The sequence below is a fragment of the Ambystoma mexicanum genome, chromosome 3q (assembly GCF_040938575.1).
Source record: "Ambystoma mexicanum isolate Mex_15411 chromosome 3q, UKY_AmexF1_1, whole genome shotgun sequence".
NCBI lineage: Eukaryota > Metazoa > Chordata > Amphibia > Caudata > Ambystomatidae > Ambystoma > Ambystoma mexicanum.
The window spans coordinates 641122996-641138073 of NC_090926.1; the positions used below are offsets into that span (position 1 = coordinate 641122996).

At 41.3% G+C, this 15078-nt stretch overlaps 1 protein-coding gene across 5 annotated transcripts in view; it reads left to right on the forward strand.

Annotated features, from left to right (window-relative positions):
- Positions 1 to 15078, forward strand: part of FOXK2 (forkhead box K2) — an 833912-nt gene that overhangs the window by 761360 nt on the left and 57474 nt on the right. For 4 of the 5 annotated variants that reach the window (XM_069654525.1, XM_069654526.1, XM_069654527.1 and 1 more), the window contains one exon: positions 6999 to 7208. The exons of the other annotated variant lie outside the window; for it this stretch is intronic. In XM_069654525.1, coding sequence (XP_069510626.1) covers positions 6999 to 7208 — 210 coding nt within the window. The remainder of the gene's footprint in view (positions 1 to 6998; positions 7209 to 15078) is intronic. 5 annotated transcript variants of the gene reach the window in all.

A 15078-nucleotide genomic window follows, 5' to 3' on the forward strand; every position in this document is an offset into this window, starting at 1 on the left:
GCAGCCATAGGGGCCTACAGAAATTCGTCGGAGGAGGCTTTTTCCTCCTCCAACCCTATTGTCAAGAAAGATCTGGCGGGATTGTCAAGGCTTTCCCTGCCCATTAAGAGGCCACACCCTGTGTGGGACCTCAATGTAGTGTTGGGCGCCGAGCCAATGGCGTCCGCGGACATCAGGCTGGTCACCATTAAGACTACTTTGCTGGTGGGTCTTGCCTCTGCTTGCAGAGTCCGCAAGATCCACACTCTGGTGGCCTCAGGACCCTACACCACTTTCCACAGGGATAAGGTGGTCCTGCTGACTCACCTGGCGTTCCTACCTAAGGTACCCTCTGCCTCTCATCTAAACAAGGAAATAGTCTTACCTATGTTCTTCGCTGACCCCAAGGACGAGGCACAGAGAGTTGGACTATCTGGATGTCAGAAGCTCTCTGAAATTTTATCTGGACACGACAAAGGGCTCCCGCTAGTCGGACGCACTTTTTTCCACCTTTCCAGCGGCAGGTCCATGGCAAGTCATAAGCTGGGCGGCTACCTGGGCCACTCCTTTGGCTTTCTGTAAGTATTACTGTTTGGACGCCAGCTCTAAATCAGGCGCAGCCTTCGGACAGGCGGTTCCAAGTAACTTAATTGCTTAAGGAGGGTATCCTCTCCACCCTGGGGCTACATTCAGTTGGAATTGCCCATGCAGTATGGAGGAAAACAGACGGGGACGTAAGAGCAATTGAGTTACTCACCGTAGTGACTAACGTACTTGGTCCCCTTTCCTCCATACATCCCACCATCCTTCCCCTCTGTGAAGAACCACCCACGCAAACTTGGTGATACCAGGATTCAGTTGAGCGCGTAGTGTAGCCGTAGAAACCTTCCAGACAATGCAACTCCCAATAGTACAAAGGGACTATTTTGGAAGGGGAATTGCCCAGAAGATTGTAATGATTCGGAACACAGCTACTCACGTAGTGAATACTTCTGGGCAAGGATAGTAAGCCAGAGGAGGGCCAGGATAACCAGGAGATCAGATTAGGTGCTTGTCAGTATAATGGTCTAGCAATGGAAGGGAGGATGAAAGGAAGTCCGTCCGACGATTCAGTTCCAAAAACAAGGACAATCCAACTTATACCCGTCGGCACGCGGACGCCTAATGAAAAATGTCTGTGAATAATCCCAGTTCCTTGTGATGAGTTCCAAAAGAAATGTGCTCTGTGTGGAAGGTCCAAAGAACAGTGTTCCGAGTGACAGGATTTGCGAGGCAAGTGGGTTCCGTGAAAAATGTTTATCAAGCAAATGATAGAAAAATGCAGGAGAAAGATCCGAGACGGCAAATGCAAAAAGTGACAGGCAAAACTGTGGTCGTTCGTTCCGAGGTCGAGTAACAAGTGGAATCCAATACGAGGTCAAGGGTTGTTCAAGATCAGTCCGTGAGACAAAAGCAGGGTCAAAGATTTAAGGCCAGACAAAAACACAGTAGGGAGCTCCAAAAGTCAAAAATTCAGAAGCAGCGTTCCGAATGCCGGGCAGAGATTTAAACAAATCACGTGACCGTGCGGGGAACGTTGCAATGCCGTAATCGTGCACGAACGTGCTCAGGCAACCAACGTTTCCACGGCAACCCCCAGCGTTGTCTGATACTCTGGAAACGCTTCGGCTCCATGTGTGTTGGAATTGTGGAACGTGTAGTTTTAACATAACGCTTGATGGAACGGGGAGCAGCCGCTGATTTCTTGACACCCTCCTCCCTAATAATACTGGTGTCATTAGGCAATGTTAGATATTGTCGACGCGTCAATGGGGACTGAGGAGTGGCACTGGTGGGAAGAGTCAGAAGCTCATGCTCCCAGGGCCGCACACCTAAATTTAAAGGGGGAACAAGGGTTTTTCTGGTGAAAAAGGTTCTGTCTCCCGTCCGTCCCTTGGAAGCGACACCCATGCAGTATGGAGGAAAGGGGACTAAGGACTAAGAGTAAGTTAGTCACTATGGTGAGTAATTCATAATTTCTTCTTCCCAATCACTGTCCGAAGTTCCTTCTTGAGGGCCTTGAGTTTGTGAGTGGGCAACTCGACAGTGGCCTTTTTGGTGTCTATCACGAAACCCAATAATTCCATCCTTTCTTTGTGCTGTAATGCCGACTTCTCTGTTTATTAGAACGCTGAGGGAGGTAATCGGGGCGCAGACCTAGTGCAACTGCTCTTGCAGAGCAACTCTGTCCTGTGCTAGAATGAGGATATCATCCATGTAGACGATGATCCTGATACCCGGTCTCTGATGGCTGCTGCCACGGCCCTCATAATCTTGGTAAAGGCCCAGGAGGCTGACGGTAGCCCGAACCGGGGACGCTCTAATTGCCACACTTGCGTGTTCCAATGGTAGCGAAGACATCTCTGATATTCTGGTGCTATCGGGACAGTCGATAGGTGTCCTTCAGATCCAGCCTCGCTCGCCAGTCTCCGCTGGAGTAGGTCTTTGAGGAGATGAATCCTCTCCAGCTTGGAATTTCTGTACACCAGCCGTTCGTTTAGACCTTTCAGATATCACTTATCGAGCTGTGAGCTTTTTCTAATGCAGTATATATTGGCAGCCCTTCCAAGCGCGGTCCACCCCTTTCTGTACGTCTTTGGAGGTTTTGGTGACAAACGTTATCATCATGGGGTCCAGATCCGGGGTGTCTGTTACTTTGCCGGGTAGCTCCGGTCTGGGGCATTCCGCTCTCATGCGAAGGCTCACTTCTGCCTGATGATCTGCGCTATATACAGCGCCACTCTGGGTGAGGGCACCCACTCCATAGAGTTAGGGTGCCTGATAGCATCTGGGTCGAACATGTCACCCGTATTGTCATCTTCAAGTAATGGCTCGCTTTTATCAGCATGCTTTTTTCAGGAACTCTACGAGTATTTCCCTGTCTTCGCCTTCCTCTTCTTTCCCAGGCGAATACTCTCCGTCATCGTCCACTATGGTAGTCAACCCTGGGGCCGGGGGTAGATGTGGTACTGTCGAATGTTGCATAAATGCGCTTTTCAATTTATCAATGGGGTCAACCACCTCACGGGGCGCAATGGTATCCCCATCCATCTGGCTCGAGGGGGTAGAAGAGGGAGGTCTCTTCCGAGCCGCCTTACACCCATATGTTCAACGCTGGTGTAGGGGCACCTGGCTGATGTACCTTCACCAGGGCGATCTGCCCTCCTTTTGCACGCTCCCTCGCTCGCCCTCTTGTTGGCTATCATGGCTACCAGAGCTTCTAGACTGTCAGAGGCTGGACTCATTGGGATATTGCCACCGCTAGGGAATCTCCCAGGATCTTTTTAAAACGGAGAAAGGTCCTTCTCATCTACTTGCATGTCCTCGGCTCACTCCTCCTCATTCCACTCTGGGGAGGTGCTTCTAGAAGTCATGAGGGTGCTTAAAATAAGGGAGGCTAGATATAGTCTACTAGGATAATTATTAATGTGTTTTGCCAGTTTGTGCTTGTACTTGGCAAGCTGCAATAAGGTCATCAGCGCTTTCCCTTTCTTTTTTTTTTGTACAGTGTCATTTTTTCAATCCACGTTAGCAATGTTGTTCTACTTTATCATGAGAGGAAAAACTGTTGCGACGCTGATCTGTGTGAGGAAGCCGCGCGCAGTCTCTCGGCCGTTGGGTCATATGCTGTGGCGGTGGAAATGAGGTGCCAGGCACGTCCGGCGGGCACTATGTGGCGCACTTGGGGTCCTAGTGCCCGGGTAAATATGCAATTACTAATGCTGCGAGAGCGGGGACCGGATGCCAAGCGAGGACCAGTTTTTTTAAAAAAAAAAGTGGTTTTCAGAAAAAAAGGGGGTTTGGGCGAGGGACCCCCCCCCCCCAAAAAAAGTAGGTGAAAATAAAAAATAAAAAAAATTCGACCATTTGGTTTTCGACCAAATTGGTTCGACCATTTGTCTGGTCGACCAATTTTTTTTGACCAAATGTCTAGTAACCGGTTGGATGTATACATTTTTAGAAAAGTTTAAGTGCTTTGAGTTGCAGGATTAAAGCAATAATGCTTGCTTCCAATCTTGACATAGAAGTCTAGATCTGCTGTTCAACTTCAAAATGTACATTGTCCTTCAAGCACATTCAAATAATTTACTCTTTGCCTCAGTGGACACAGAACTATCCTTCGGTGGAGAGGCTGTGTTCCGTCCTGCACAATTGTCTGCGTCGAGCACAGCAACTACAAGCTATATTTCTTTTTGTGCTTCGATTTTCTTTTTTTGTTGCACCTTCATTGTTTAAGCACATCTGCAAATAAGACATTTAAGTGCATAAAAGATTGGTCATGGCAACTTGGAGGAGCTTTGCACGCTGACGCATGCTGTAAATCATCTTTATTGTGATGGTGCAAGGAGGACCATGTTCTGCAAGGCATGCCCTTCAAAATACCCCCAACACAGCAATCCTTAATGACTGCATCAATAGAAGTTTAGGATACTGGCAGTGGTCAGCTGACCACCTGGTCAGAAACCTGTATGCTGGAATTAAGAGCATTTCATCTGGCTCCGAAAGCTTTTCTACCTACTATAAATTCCACTTTGATCCTAATGCAAACGGGCAATACAAATGTGGCATACTATCTAATGAAGCAGGGATGCACAAAATCGGAGCCCTCTCGGGGAGAAGCTAGAACTAGCTGTGCCATGTTGCCAGCCAGCACCCTATCAATCATGGCAATACACCTTCTGGGGGGTTGTGAATCTTAAACTGGACACTGAGCAGAACCTTTCAAGAGGGTCCACAAGTTGTTGTCTTAGATCGGTTTTTGGCGAGAAGAGAAAGCCCTTCACTTGACCTGTTTACCACATCAGAATACTCAAAAGGCCAAGTTTTGCCCCCGATACCTGAAGCCAAAAGGAACACCCTTGTGATCAACCTTGTGCATTTCCTCCTGTTGCTCATTGACAAAAAGGTATCCTGAAACTAAAGTTATCCAAGACCATGCTGATCCTTTTGCCAGCTTGGATACACCAGTGTTGGTACTTGATCAACCTGCCAAGCAGACATGGTTACCTTTTCAAGATGAACTACGGTCTTCCATTACTGAATTTGTTTGCTTGGCTCCCGAGTTCCCAAGAACCTTGAGACAAATGCACAACAATAGTGAATGTAGCAAGGTCGCCAACCGGGTCCAATGTGACCTTTAAGTGCTATTGTCTCTGCCTGTGCTTTAAACTCCACAATCGTCCTTTGACTTGGAGGGTTTGAAAAAGTGGTATGTCCTAGTTAAGCTTTTTCTTCTCTGCGAGATTAACATTGTGCTGGCCAGGCTTATGGCCCATTCCTTTCAACCTATGTATAAGGTAGACATACATTTGACATAGCTTGTGGCCTTTAGCGTTTCTTTGACATTTAGCAGGGTTATTCGGATACATGACTTTATATGTGATGATCTATTAACCGTCTTTCACAAACCTTATGTAGACTTTAGAGCACAAATCTTTTACTTGTTCAAAATCTCGTCCTAATCGGTTTAAACCATCTCATTGCCGCCTTTAAATTGTGCTACCAGAAAGCCAGCAACCCTGCTGCATTAAATCCTAGAGCCCATTTCACTAGAAGGAATGCTTTGTCTGCTTCCTTTCTAAGGAATGTAGCAGTTGCAGAATTCTGTAAAGCAGTTCCTGGAAATTGTTTGGTCTCTGATGCAGGAGTACTCACTGAAGTTGAGCAAGAATCGTTAAGTACTTGTTTGACTATGCATATAGGAATAGCTTCTTTGCCTTTTTTCTTAATTTCGTTTTGCTGTTACCACTCCTTTGCACTTCCTTCTTTTTTGGATTGCTCTGTTTTTCCACCATTCTTTTCGGGAATTTGCTTGCTATTCTATTGAGTATTAACTAATATCAATGAAAGATACCATGATGAAGTACACGTTAATTCTATTCCTATTTCTCAGTCTTCATTTAATTAGTAAACAATACTCCCACAACCATGTACATTTAGGCAAATCCAAAGGAATTTAAGGGGGTTGCCATGCATAATTTCAACTGTTCGTTCTATAGAGCATGGTAGGAGGAAGCAATTTGGCTGCTACCTTAACATGACATTGTCATTGTTTTGGTATGTGTAATGCTTGCCTATCTGTAACTTCCTGGAGGAAAGGTGGAACAACAGTGTTCCAGATAGTCAATCAAGTTTAATTTTAATTACGATCACCTTTAATATTAGTGATTTATCTCCATGGGCCTAATATTGTTTAAGAGCAATTTCTCTCTATTAAAAACGATTTTCAAGATACTGCACATGGGGTCATTATGAGGATGAACGAAGTTCTTCTGATACATTTGGACTTTGATTATATGACTGTTATTTTGGGTGAAGATGACATGGTGGAGGATCTCTTTTCCACAGAGATGTTGGTTTTTCAGGGCGTCACATTCTGCCAAAAAAATCATATATTGAGAAAATGGAAAAGTGATGATAGACCGACAATTTCAGAATGGATGGATGATCTGAAACAAGTATCCAGAATGGAGAGATTGATTTTATACAGGGATAAGAAAATGAACTTGTTTGATCAAATCTGGGGTAGATTTTTAAATTTAGAAGACTGTTGTTTTCCTGATTTGTATCGAATCTGTAATTTTCCAATAGGGCATGTGTATTCATAAATGTGATGATCCTGGCTTTTGTTTTATGCTCATTTATTGGCTGTATATTTTGTGTTGTATTATATTTAAAATCAATAAACATGTAAATAAAAAAAAACATTACTATTAAAAAAAAAAAAAAGATACTGCACATGGACACATTTATTCATTTACACATTCAATGGATTTGCCCATGCTCTAGGATTACAGTTGCCATCTTTCCTTTTTAAAATTGCAAAGCTCAGGGTACTAATGTTTCCAGCATTGCATTCTTTTTTGCAAATGCATGTGCATCCATATCAGCCTCGTGATCATTTTCCTTTTTACTGATAATGTATAATACTGTACATGTCTGCCTTTTAATGAGTGTTTCTTATTTGTGTCCATTTCCAGTTAAAGTGGAGCCTATTCCTGCCATTAGTCATCCAACAATAGGAGCAGCTAACCGCGTCATACAGACGTCTCATGCCACACCTCTACAGACCGTCACAGTAGTGCAACAGGCACCTCTAGGTCAACACCAGCTACCAATTAAAGCAGTAACACAGAATGGGACTCATGTAGTACCCATCACCACTTCGATACAAGGACAGGTTACCACTGGTAAGAGCCTGTTAATATATTCTATCAATGAAAGAGTAGTTCCCTTGAAGTGCATCTGATCATTGTTCACTTCTGCTAGTCATTGTAAACATGCTAGACAGTTTGAAGTTTAAAAAAAGAACACCACCGCATGCAGCCCTCTTTTTAGGACCTGGTCCTAATGATATTAGCAATTGGCACTCTAAAGGTAGTGTTGTGGTTGTTTGAGGCTGAAGTGCAGTTGACAATTTTGTTTTCTTCACCCAAAGTTCTTAAACTGTTAGAATTTTACCTGGTAGCTGCTTATTAAGTTGGCCTGCAAACTTTAGTTGTGTATGTTGGTAGCTTGCTCAAATCTGTTATTAATCTACCTTTCATCGAAACAAGACATCTACCTTTGTTTGCTGGCTCTGCTTTGCTGAGGCGGTCTCTCTGGGTGTCAAACCTTTCGATTTCATCTACGTTTTTCAGGCTACTATTGTTGGCACTGCTGTGCAACATCTCTTAATTGTAAAATGCAATACACCATACATTAAGCACTTTTACGTGGAGTTCTATGTTCCCAAGTAGTTCTGGTGGAAGGTAGGCAAGGGCTCTGTAAACGTATGACTATGGTATCTGAGCCCTTTTTTTAAATTGTTTTTTTGGTTTTTTATGTTTAGCAGCCAGTGCCAACAAGCCATCGCCTTAGTACATGATTCTCATTGAAAGGAATATTTTTCACCAGCCCTCTGTGGAAGGATGTGTAACTATCTAACGTAAGGTGGTGATACAGGGTTTCAACCAACAGGGAAGACCAAATAATAGTGGTAGCTGTGGTAGAGCAATCATGCTTAACTTGAGGGAGCGAGGGAAGGCTGGTAGTAAAGTACAGTTAACCCCAACAGAGACACTGCACTGGTATACTAAAAAATACAATTCATAATAAAATCACACATAGTCTCTGTTAGGTTAAATAAGTACTTTGTGTTAAATATAACCACTAATAACATAGTCTGTGTAAATGTAATGGTCAGCTAAGATCCAAACCACTTCTAAACTACGTGTAGTCCACTACCTGGACCTGGAAGGGAACCCTAGACAATAAAACATACATTAATACAGTCGTGATCAAGACCTAACAGTCACAGTAATTCCTAACACCTAGAGGGAGGAAAAGGAGGTCCTATTTTAGATCCCGAGCTCTAAGGCCACTGATAGTCAGAATACAATTAGACTGATAGTACCAAACCCATAAGATCACATAACACACCTAGAAATAAAGATACAGTAGCATGACCTGCCCATAGACAGGCGTGTAATAAGACTTTATTGATTAAAAATTAGTGGTACGTCCTAAAAGTCTAGTCTATAGCCATGGACTTAAGGAAACGTTTTCAATTGCAGGTGGGTTCAAGGTTCAGGTGGGTGTAAACTTTCCCCATAGATATCAAGACCGGTGCAGATAAGACGGCAACCTACCACAGGGGACATCAGAGGAGACATCTCAAAAAGGTCCAGTGCCAGGTTTAGGACTCAGTATTCTGAGGAAGAAAGGCCAATGCAAGTGACTGGCAAAATGCGTTTTTCCATGTGCCTGAATAAACGTTGGACCACAGGGACTCCAGAGGGTAAGTATCTTGAATAACGCAGCAATCCAGGGCACAGAGGTAACAGCCCAGAAACGGTGAAAAAAACGGTTTCATCAAGATCTTGTTTTGCTGGGGGGGGTTGCAGGATTCGGTCAACCAAGGACTAGACTCCCAGAACAAAGTAACCTGCTTGTGTTGCTTTAAATCATTTTTATTGCCTCTGTTTGTGCAGTTTTGACAACTTCTTTAAGACAAGACTCGCGTCCATTTTGGATGCCCTTCAGTGACCATTAATTTGTGATAGCTGCCATTGATTTTGCTACACCTTCAATTCGGGTTTCGGGCGCTTACATCTTACTCTTTGGGGACTAAAGTTCCATTTACCAGCATCGGGTCAGCCTCGCTTTTCCATCATTGTCGATGCCGACAGGGCGTAGACTCCTAATGTGATTCCTCTTTTAAGAACCTGCTCTTGTTGCTTTTACTTCACTTTTATTGCTTTTATTTAGGCTTTGTTTATGCAACATCTTATGATTCACATCCGTTTTCTATGGCTTTTAGTGGCCTTCATTTTGTGATGGCTGCCTTTCATTTTCCTAAATCTTCATTCAGGGTTCCTGCTACTTAGATCTTACACTTTTTGGGGACTACACTACCCTTTACCCCTGCGGGTCACCCGCTTTCTTCCATCACTGTCTGCGCAGAGATGCAAAGCTTTAGTCCCGTTCAGGCCAGTTACAGGTGGTTTTGGCAGGGCATGCCGTTGGTTTCCCTATCGCGAACTATTTGTTTTCTGTTCCTTCCTATTTGGTGATATTATTCTGTTGAGTATGCCTTCTCACTGGATTAAGTACGCAAGCGAGGTAACTGCAGTGAATATTGAACATGGGGAAATCTAGCTTTGAGTGCTTAATAAAATATGCTTGCTTGACATTATGCCTACTCTGCTTAAGAATAATAAAGCTAAAACAGTCTGTACAATTTTGAATATACATAATTTGACTAATATTACTTGTGCTTGGTTTAATGCAAGATCTTTTCTCAAACTCAAAATTATTCTTGATGTTGTTGAGGAGTACATATTAGATATCTTATTTATTGCTGAAAGGTGATGTCTGATTCTTCTCAAAGTAGCCTACAACTCCTGGTAACCGAAGATTACAATGATAAATGGATAAATATACAGGCTCGTTACGGCGATGATATTGAAATCGTTTTTTTTTTTTATCCTGCCTTGTAATTGCTAACTTTACATCATGCTCATGTATTCTTTATCCATGAGTTTGACCCCTTCAATCTCATTTAAATTTGTATTTTGTTATCGCCTCTGACCGGCAAATATTTGTTTTTCTTTCACTGCTTTAGTTCTTGATTTGAGGTGACTTTGTCTGGTATCAAAACTCCTCCTCTCATGCCTCATTTAAGCTGGGGGAACTGCTATTCTACTTTGCCCTCACATCTGCATTGACTGCTTCTCACAGGGCCGGACACTGCTTGGATCTCATTTCCAGTGAGATGACTATTCTGGATATGTCTTCAATACTGGCATCATGGAGAGATCATTTTGTCAGGTATTTTACACTTCTATTTTCCAAACCAGCCAAATGGGTAGACCCCCCTACTACATGAATAGGTCTAAATGTGACCCGCTTTATTTGCCTTCACATGCTCTTCAGGATGTTTTACTTATCCTGAAGCTGGAATAGTTTGTGGAAAGTATTTAGCGGAGTGCTCTCTCAGGATCCATTCTATAGTTAAAAACATCCAAACCTTGGTACTCTTCTGAACTCCTTGCTCTTAAAAAAAAAAAAATAAATAAATAAAGGGGGGGTGGGAAAGCAGAAAAAAGATGGTGTCGGGCGAGAGATGCTCTTACACTGTTGCATACACAGGAAGCTTGCAGATTCTTTTACAAAAAAAGCTCTGATTAAAAAGACTTGTTACCTTCATGAGTGGCACCAGCATTGTGTAACAAATGCAAAGAGCATACTCCTGCATCTTGTCCTCTTTCCTCCATACTGTATGGGCGTCCCTTGCTAGGGAGGGGAACTGAACCTTTTTCCACCCTAAAAATTGTCTTCCCCTTTAAATTTATATGCACGAGGGGGTGCGGCCTTGGGAGCATGCGCTCCCCTGACTCCACCCACTGGTGCCACTCCCCAGTCCTCTTTTCCACGTCGACGGGAGCGGACCGCTTTCACCAGCGCTCCTGGCTTAGGCTTCCAGTGGCTTAGGCTTCCAGCCTTGAAATTCCACACACTCATCCCCAGGACATATTTGATTTTTTTTTTTTTATTATTTGGTAAAGCTATAACAAGACAGCCTTTCAAAATTATTACATATTAAAACATAATAAACACAATAAAAAATCATATAAAATTATTTACAATACAAACTCCATAACCTTTACAACATAGCCACTGTCATTGTTCAATTTCAAATACAATTTTACATTTCTCATATGACTTCATTTAAATCACATATACTTAACCTTTATACTTATATCTTTACCATGTCAAAAGGATTTCATTTTTATCTTTCACGTTCAGATAGTTGATTTTTCCCCCATATCACGATCTTAACTATTCACTATAACCAGATTGATGGCACTTTTTAAAAAAAAAAAAAAATCTCAATCATATTTGCATGGTCCCTTAAAATGTAAAGACTGTACAAACATAATCATTGCTAAATTAATTTTTGTCGTTTGGCTATTATGCAAGGTGTTCCATAATGCATCACAGTTCAATATACAATACCCTTCAAACATGTATTTAAAAAATTGTAGTCTTGTCCCACATAAAGCCGGGCATTCAACAACCAAATGTTTTATTGTCTCCATTTGCTGTGGAGCCGAGTTTTCGCATAAAGTGAACCTCATTGGTATGACATATATTGAACCTTATTCTCATGTAAGATCTATTTTTAGGATCTGGATATCTTACCATATACTGTTCTACAGTATGGAGTTGTTTAATCCGATATGATTGGTTTGTAAATACTCTCAATTTCATACATGATTCTCTGGTTTTAATCCAATTACTCAACCACAGTTTCATTTTTAGCTCTTTCAGGATTGTTGATGAGAAGGTTGTCATCAATGCCCGCTTCATCCATCATTGTTTTGATCTTCTTTCGCCATGTCACTATTTTGCTATTTTCTGTCTCTAGCATGTATTTTCCTACTGTGAACATTATACAATTTTTAGCTATTATGAACAAATACTTCCGAAACATAGTGAGTACTTTCCAAATGTAAATGGCATTTAAGGAAAGAATGCCCATTTCATGATGTATCAGACAAATGGAAACAGTTTGTGGCAAACCACAAATCACCTTCCAAAACGGTCCTTCCATTTTTGACCACACTGACTGGTATAAATTCTCTCGTTTCAGCCCCATAAACCAGGATTGGAGGAACTTTTTTGTTTGAAAAATATCATTGCCGGCAGCAGCGAAAATGTTCCATATTTAGATCTCTAAAATGCAGTTCATCATTCACATTATTGCTAATTGAGAGACGTAAATACTTAAACTCAGAAACTACCTCCAATTCAATATTCTGTAAATCCCATATCCTTATTTTGCTATCCAGTCCCTTCTTCATGCCCAACATCTTTACTTTACATTTTGATTGATTTTCAGTAAATTTGCATCAGCAAACTCACCTAGACATGACAGCAGGGCATGTAATCCCCTTGGAGTTCTAGCCAGCAGCACAAGGTCGTTGCATAGAACAACCAGGGGATCGCCTGGCCTCCCACACAAGGGCCATCTGAAACAACTCTCATGAAATCATGGCGCACTGTGGAGATGAAAAAATTAAACAGCGTACTGGCTAATATACAGCCCTGCTTTAGGCCTCTGAGTTTCGATCGGGTCTGATAGCATTCCGTCCAATGATAGCCTAATTTGGACCGTAGTTTTTGAATGAAGTTCATTTATCCCAAAAACTAAATAATTAGGACAGTTCACTCTTCAACTTTTTTATTAGTAGTCTTTTGCATACAGAATCAAAGGCTGCCTGGAAACCAATAAAGGCAAGGTAAACCGGTTGACCCTTTAGCTGTTCCTGACTTTTAATGATTTCCAGAATATGTAGATTGATTTCAGTGCCCATCCCAGGCATAAAGCCGGTTTGATTAGGATCTCTCATTTCAGCTATATCCAGCCATTTATTCAAATCCCTTAATAGTAACCTTGCAAATAATTTGCTCGGTATGTCCAGAAGAGATATGGTTCTATAATTAGACGTGTCAGCATTATATCCCTTTTTGTAAATCTGATTGGTAATTGACTTTCTCCAAGAAGGGGGTACACAGAGTCCTCACTATCTGTTTAAATATGATCATGAAAATTTGGGCCCAAGCAACGGATGTTTCTTTATCATATAGTTTGACAACTCGTCTGGTTCAGGTGCTCGAGATGTTGATAACTTAGAGATATAGAACATTGTCATCTGTGTCAAAATGAAGGTCAACATCTTGACAACTCTTTATAATCCCCATGGCTCGTCACATTAGTATCAGCATACAAGGAGTTAAGGAGTTACAAAAAGTAGCCCACACCTCTTCAGGAATTGGATTCATTTGGAACACCATCTGCACTCTACCCTGTGTGTTTTTTAGGAGCAACCAGATTTTTGCGAGTTTTTGGATTTCACCGTGGATAACATGCTCTCTGCATCCTGTTGGTACATTTGTGCATGTCTTGCTCTCAACCAATCCTATATTTGCACTTGAGAATTTTGGATTGACACATTCTTTCATTGATACTTAACTTTTGTATCTTTCTTTTCTCAGATCTAAATTGGGTTTTCCGTAAAGCCACCTCATTATCATAAGTGTGTAACTTTTTATTCCCTGGATTTTTAGTCATGTTCTTCTTGACTATAAATATTTGCATTTCATCTACATATGTCACAGGTTTATCAGAGGTCAATACCGAGCAATCATTGAAGGCCCGTGTTAAATTATCTTTCATGGTCTCCAATGATTGTGGTGTCCAATAAAATCTATTTTGAGCAGTGTTCAGAATCATTTTACATTCTAGAGAGGTATTAGACATTTTCCCATCACAACTCCATGACCATTGTGTTGTCAAAATATCATGTTCACTTGCGGTTTGAGAGACAACCTTGAACTCAGATATTTGTGTAAACAATTCAATATCAACAAATATGTAATCAATCCGGGCTACTTTGTTTCCTCTATGCCAAGTGATTTGAGCAGGCATATCACCCTGATTTGATCCATTAAGTCTCAATAACTGTCGCTCTTTCATTACTAGGTTCCATCGTCTAGCTAAGTTTTCCCCATCTGTTCCATGCAGTTTTTTTTAAATCACATTTGATTATTACATGGTCACAACTGCAATCCAATACCGTAAGTTTCAACAGATCCTCCATTGCATCAAAAAACTCATCATCGGTAATTGCCACGTGATTCCAATAAACAATAATCAAGCCGATGGTTTTAGTCTGTTTTTATTTTCACCATCTGGAGGAAACTATCAGGGGAAGACTAAGGTTCCAATTTAATATTAGGGATGATTTTATAGCTAACAATATGAGTAGATCAATCGACACACCTGATTTTTATGTGTATATATTTTATACAAGGGAATAATACATTTTAAAGTGCAGAGGAGAAAGATGACAGCCCTGGCATATGGGCTGCAAAGACATAAAACAAAAAGTAAAGTTCCCAAATCTGGGAACTCACGTCCTCTGCACTCTATGGGTGGCTCAGTGATGAGTCCTATTATTAATTTTTTCTATTAAATAGAAGATTGGGTAATATATTCGATTGAGATTAACAGTAGAATGATCAATAATAATTGTTCAATTGCATATGTACAAATATACACAATGACAAAAACGTATATTAGTTTAAATCCAATGATTTATTTAGGAGCCCAACGCGTTTTGTGAATTGGTTCACTTCTTCAGGGGCAATTATCATAATTTTCAAACTTTTCAAACAATCTCTGAAAAACATAACATTCAAATAAATCCACATAAGAACAAATCATCTCAATGCAGAGTATGTTATATATTATTACAAAGGTAATAAAATCGGTCATATAACGCCTAATTTTGTGGATAAAGATCCAAAAAGAAACCCATATCACACTCATTCATTTGTTCCTTACTAATAGTCATAGACACACTGTGTCCTATCTGTACAGAAAAGTTCATCACCAATTAAATCACATATAATGTCTATTTGGTATGTTGTTTTAAACCCAATAGTCAATAAAGTAATTGCTGTCAAAAATAGGGCATGTCAATATTCCAAGAGAAAATTTACCTATGGTTT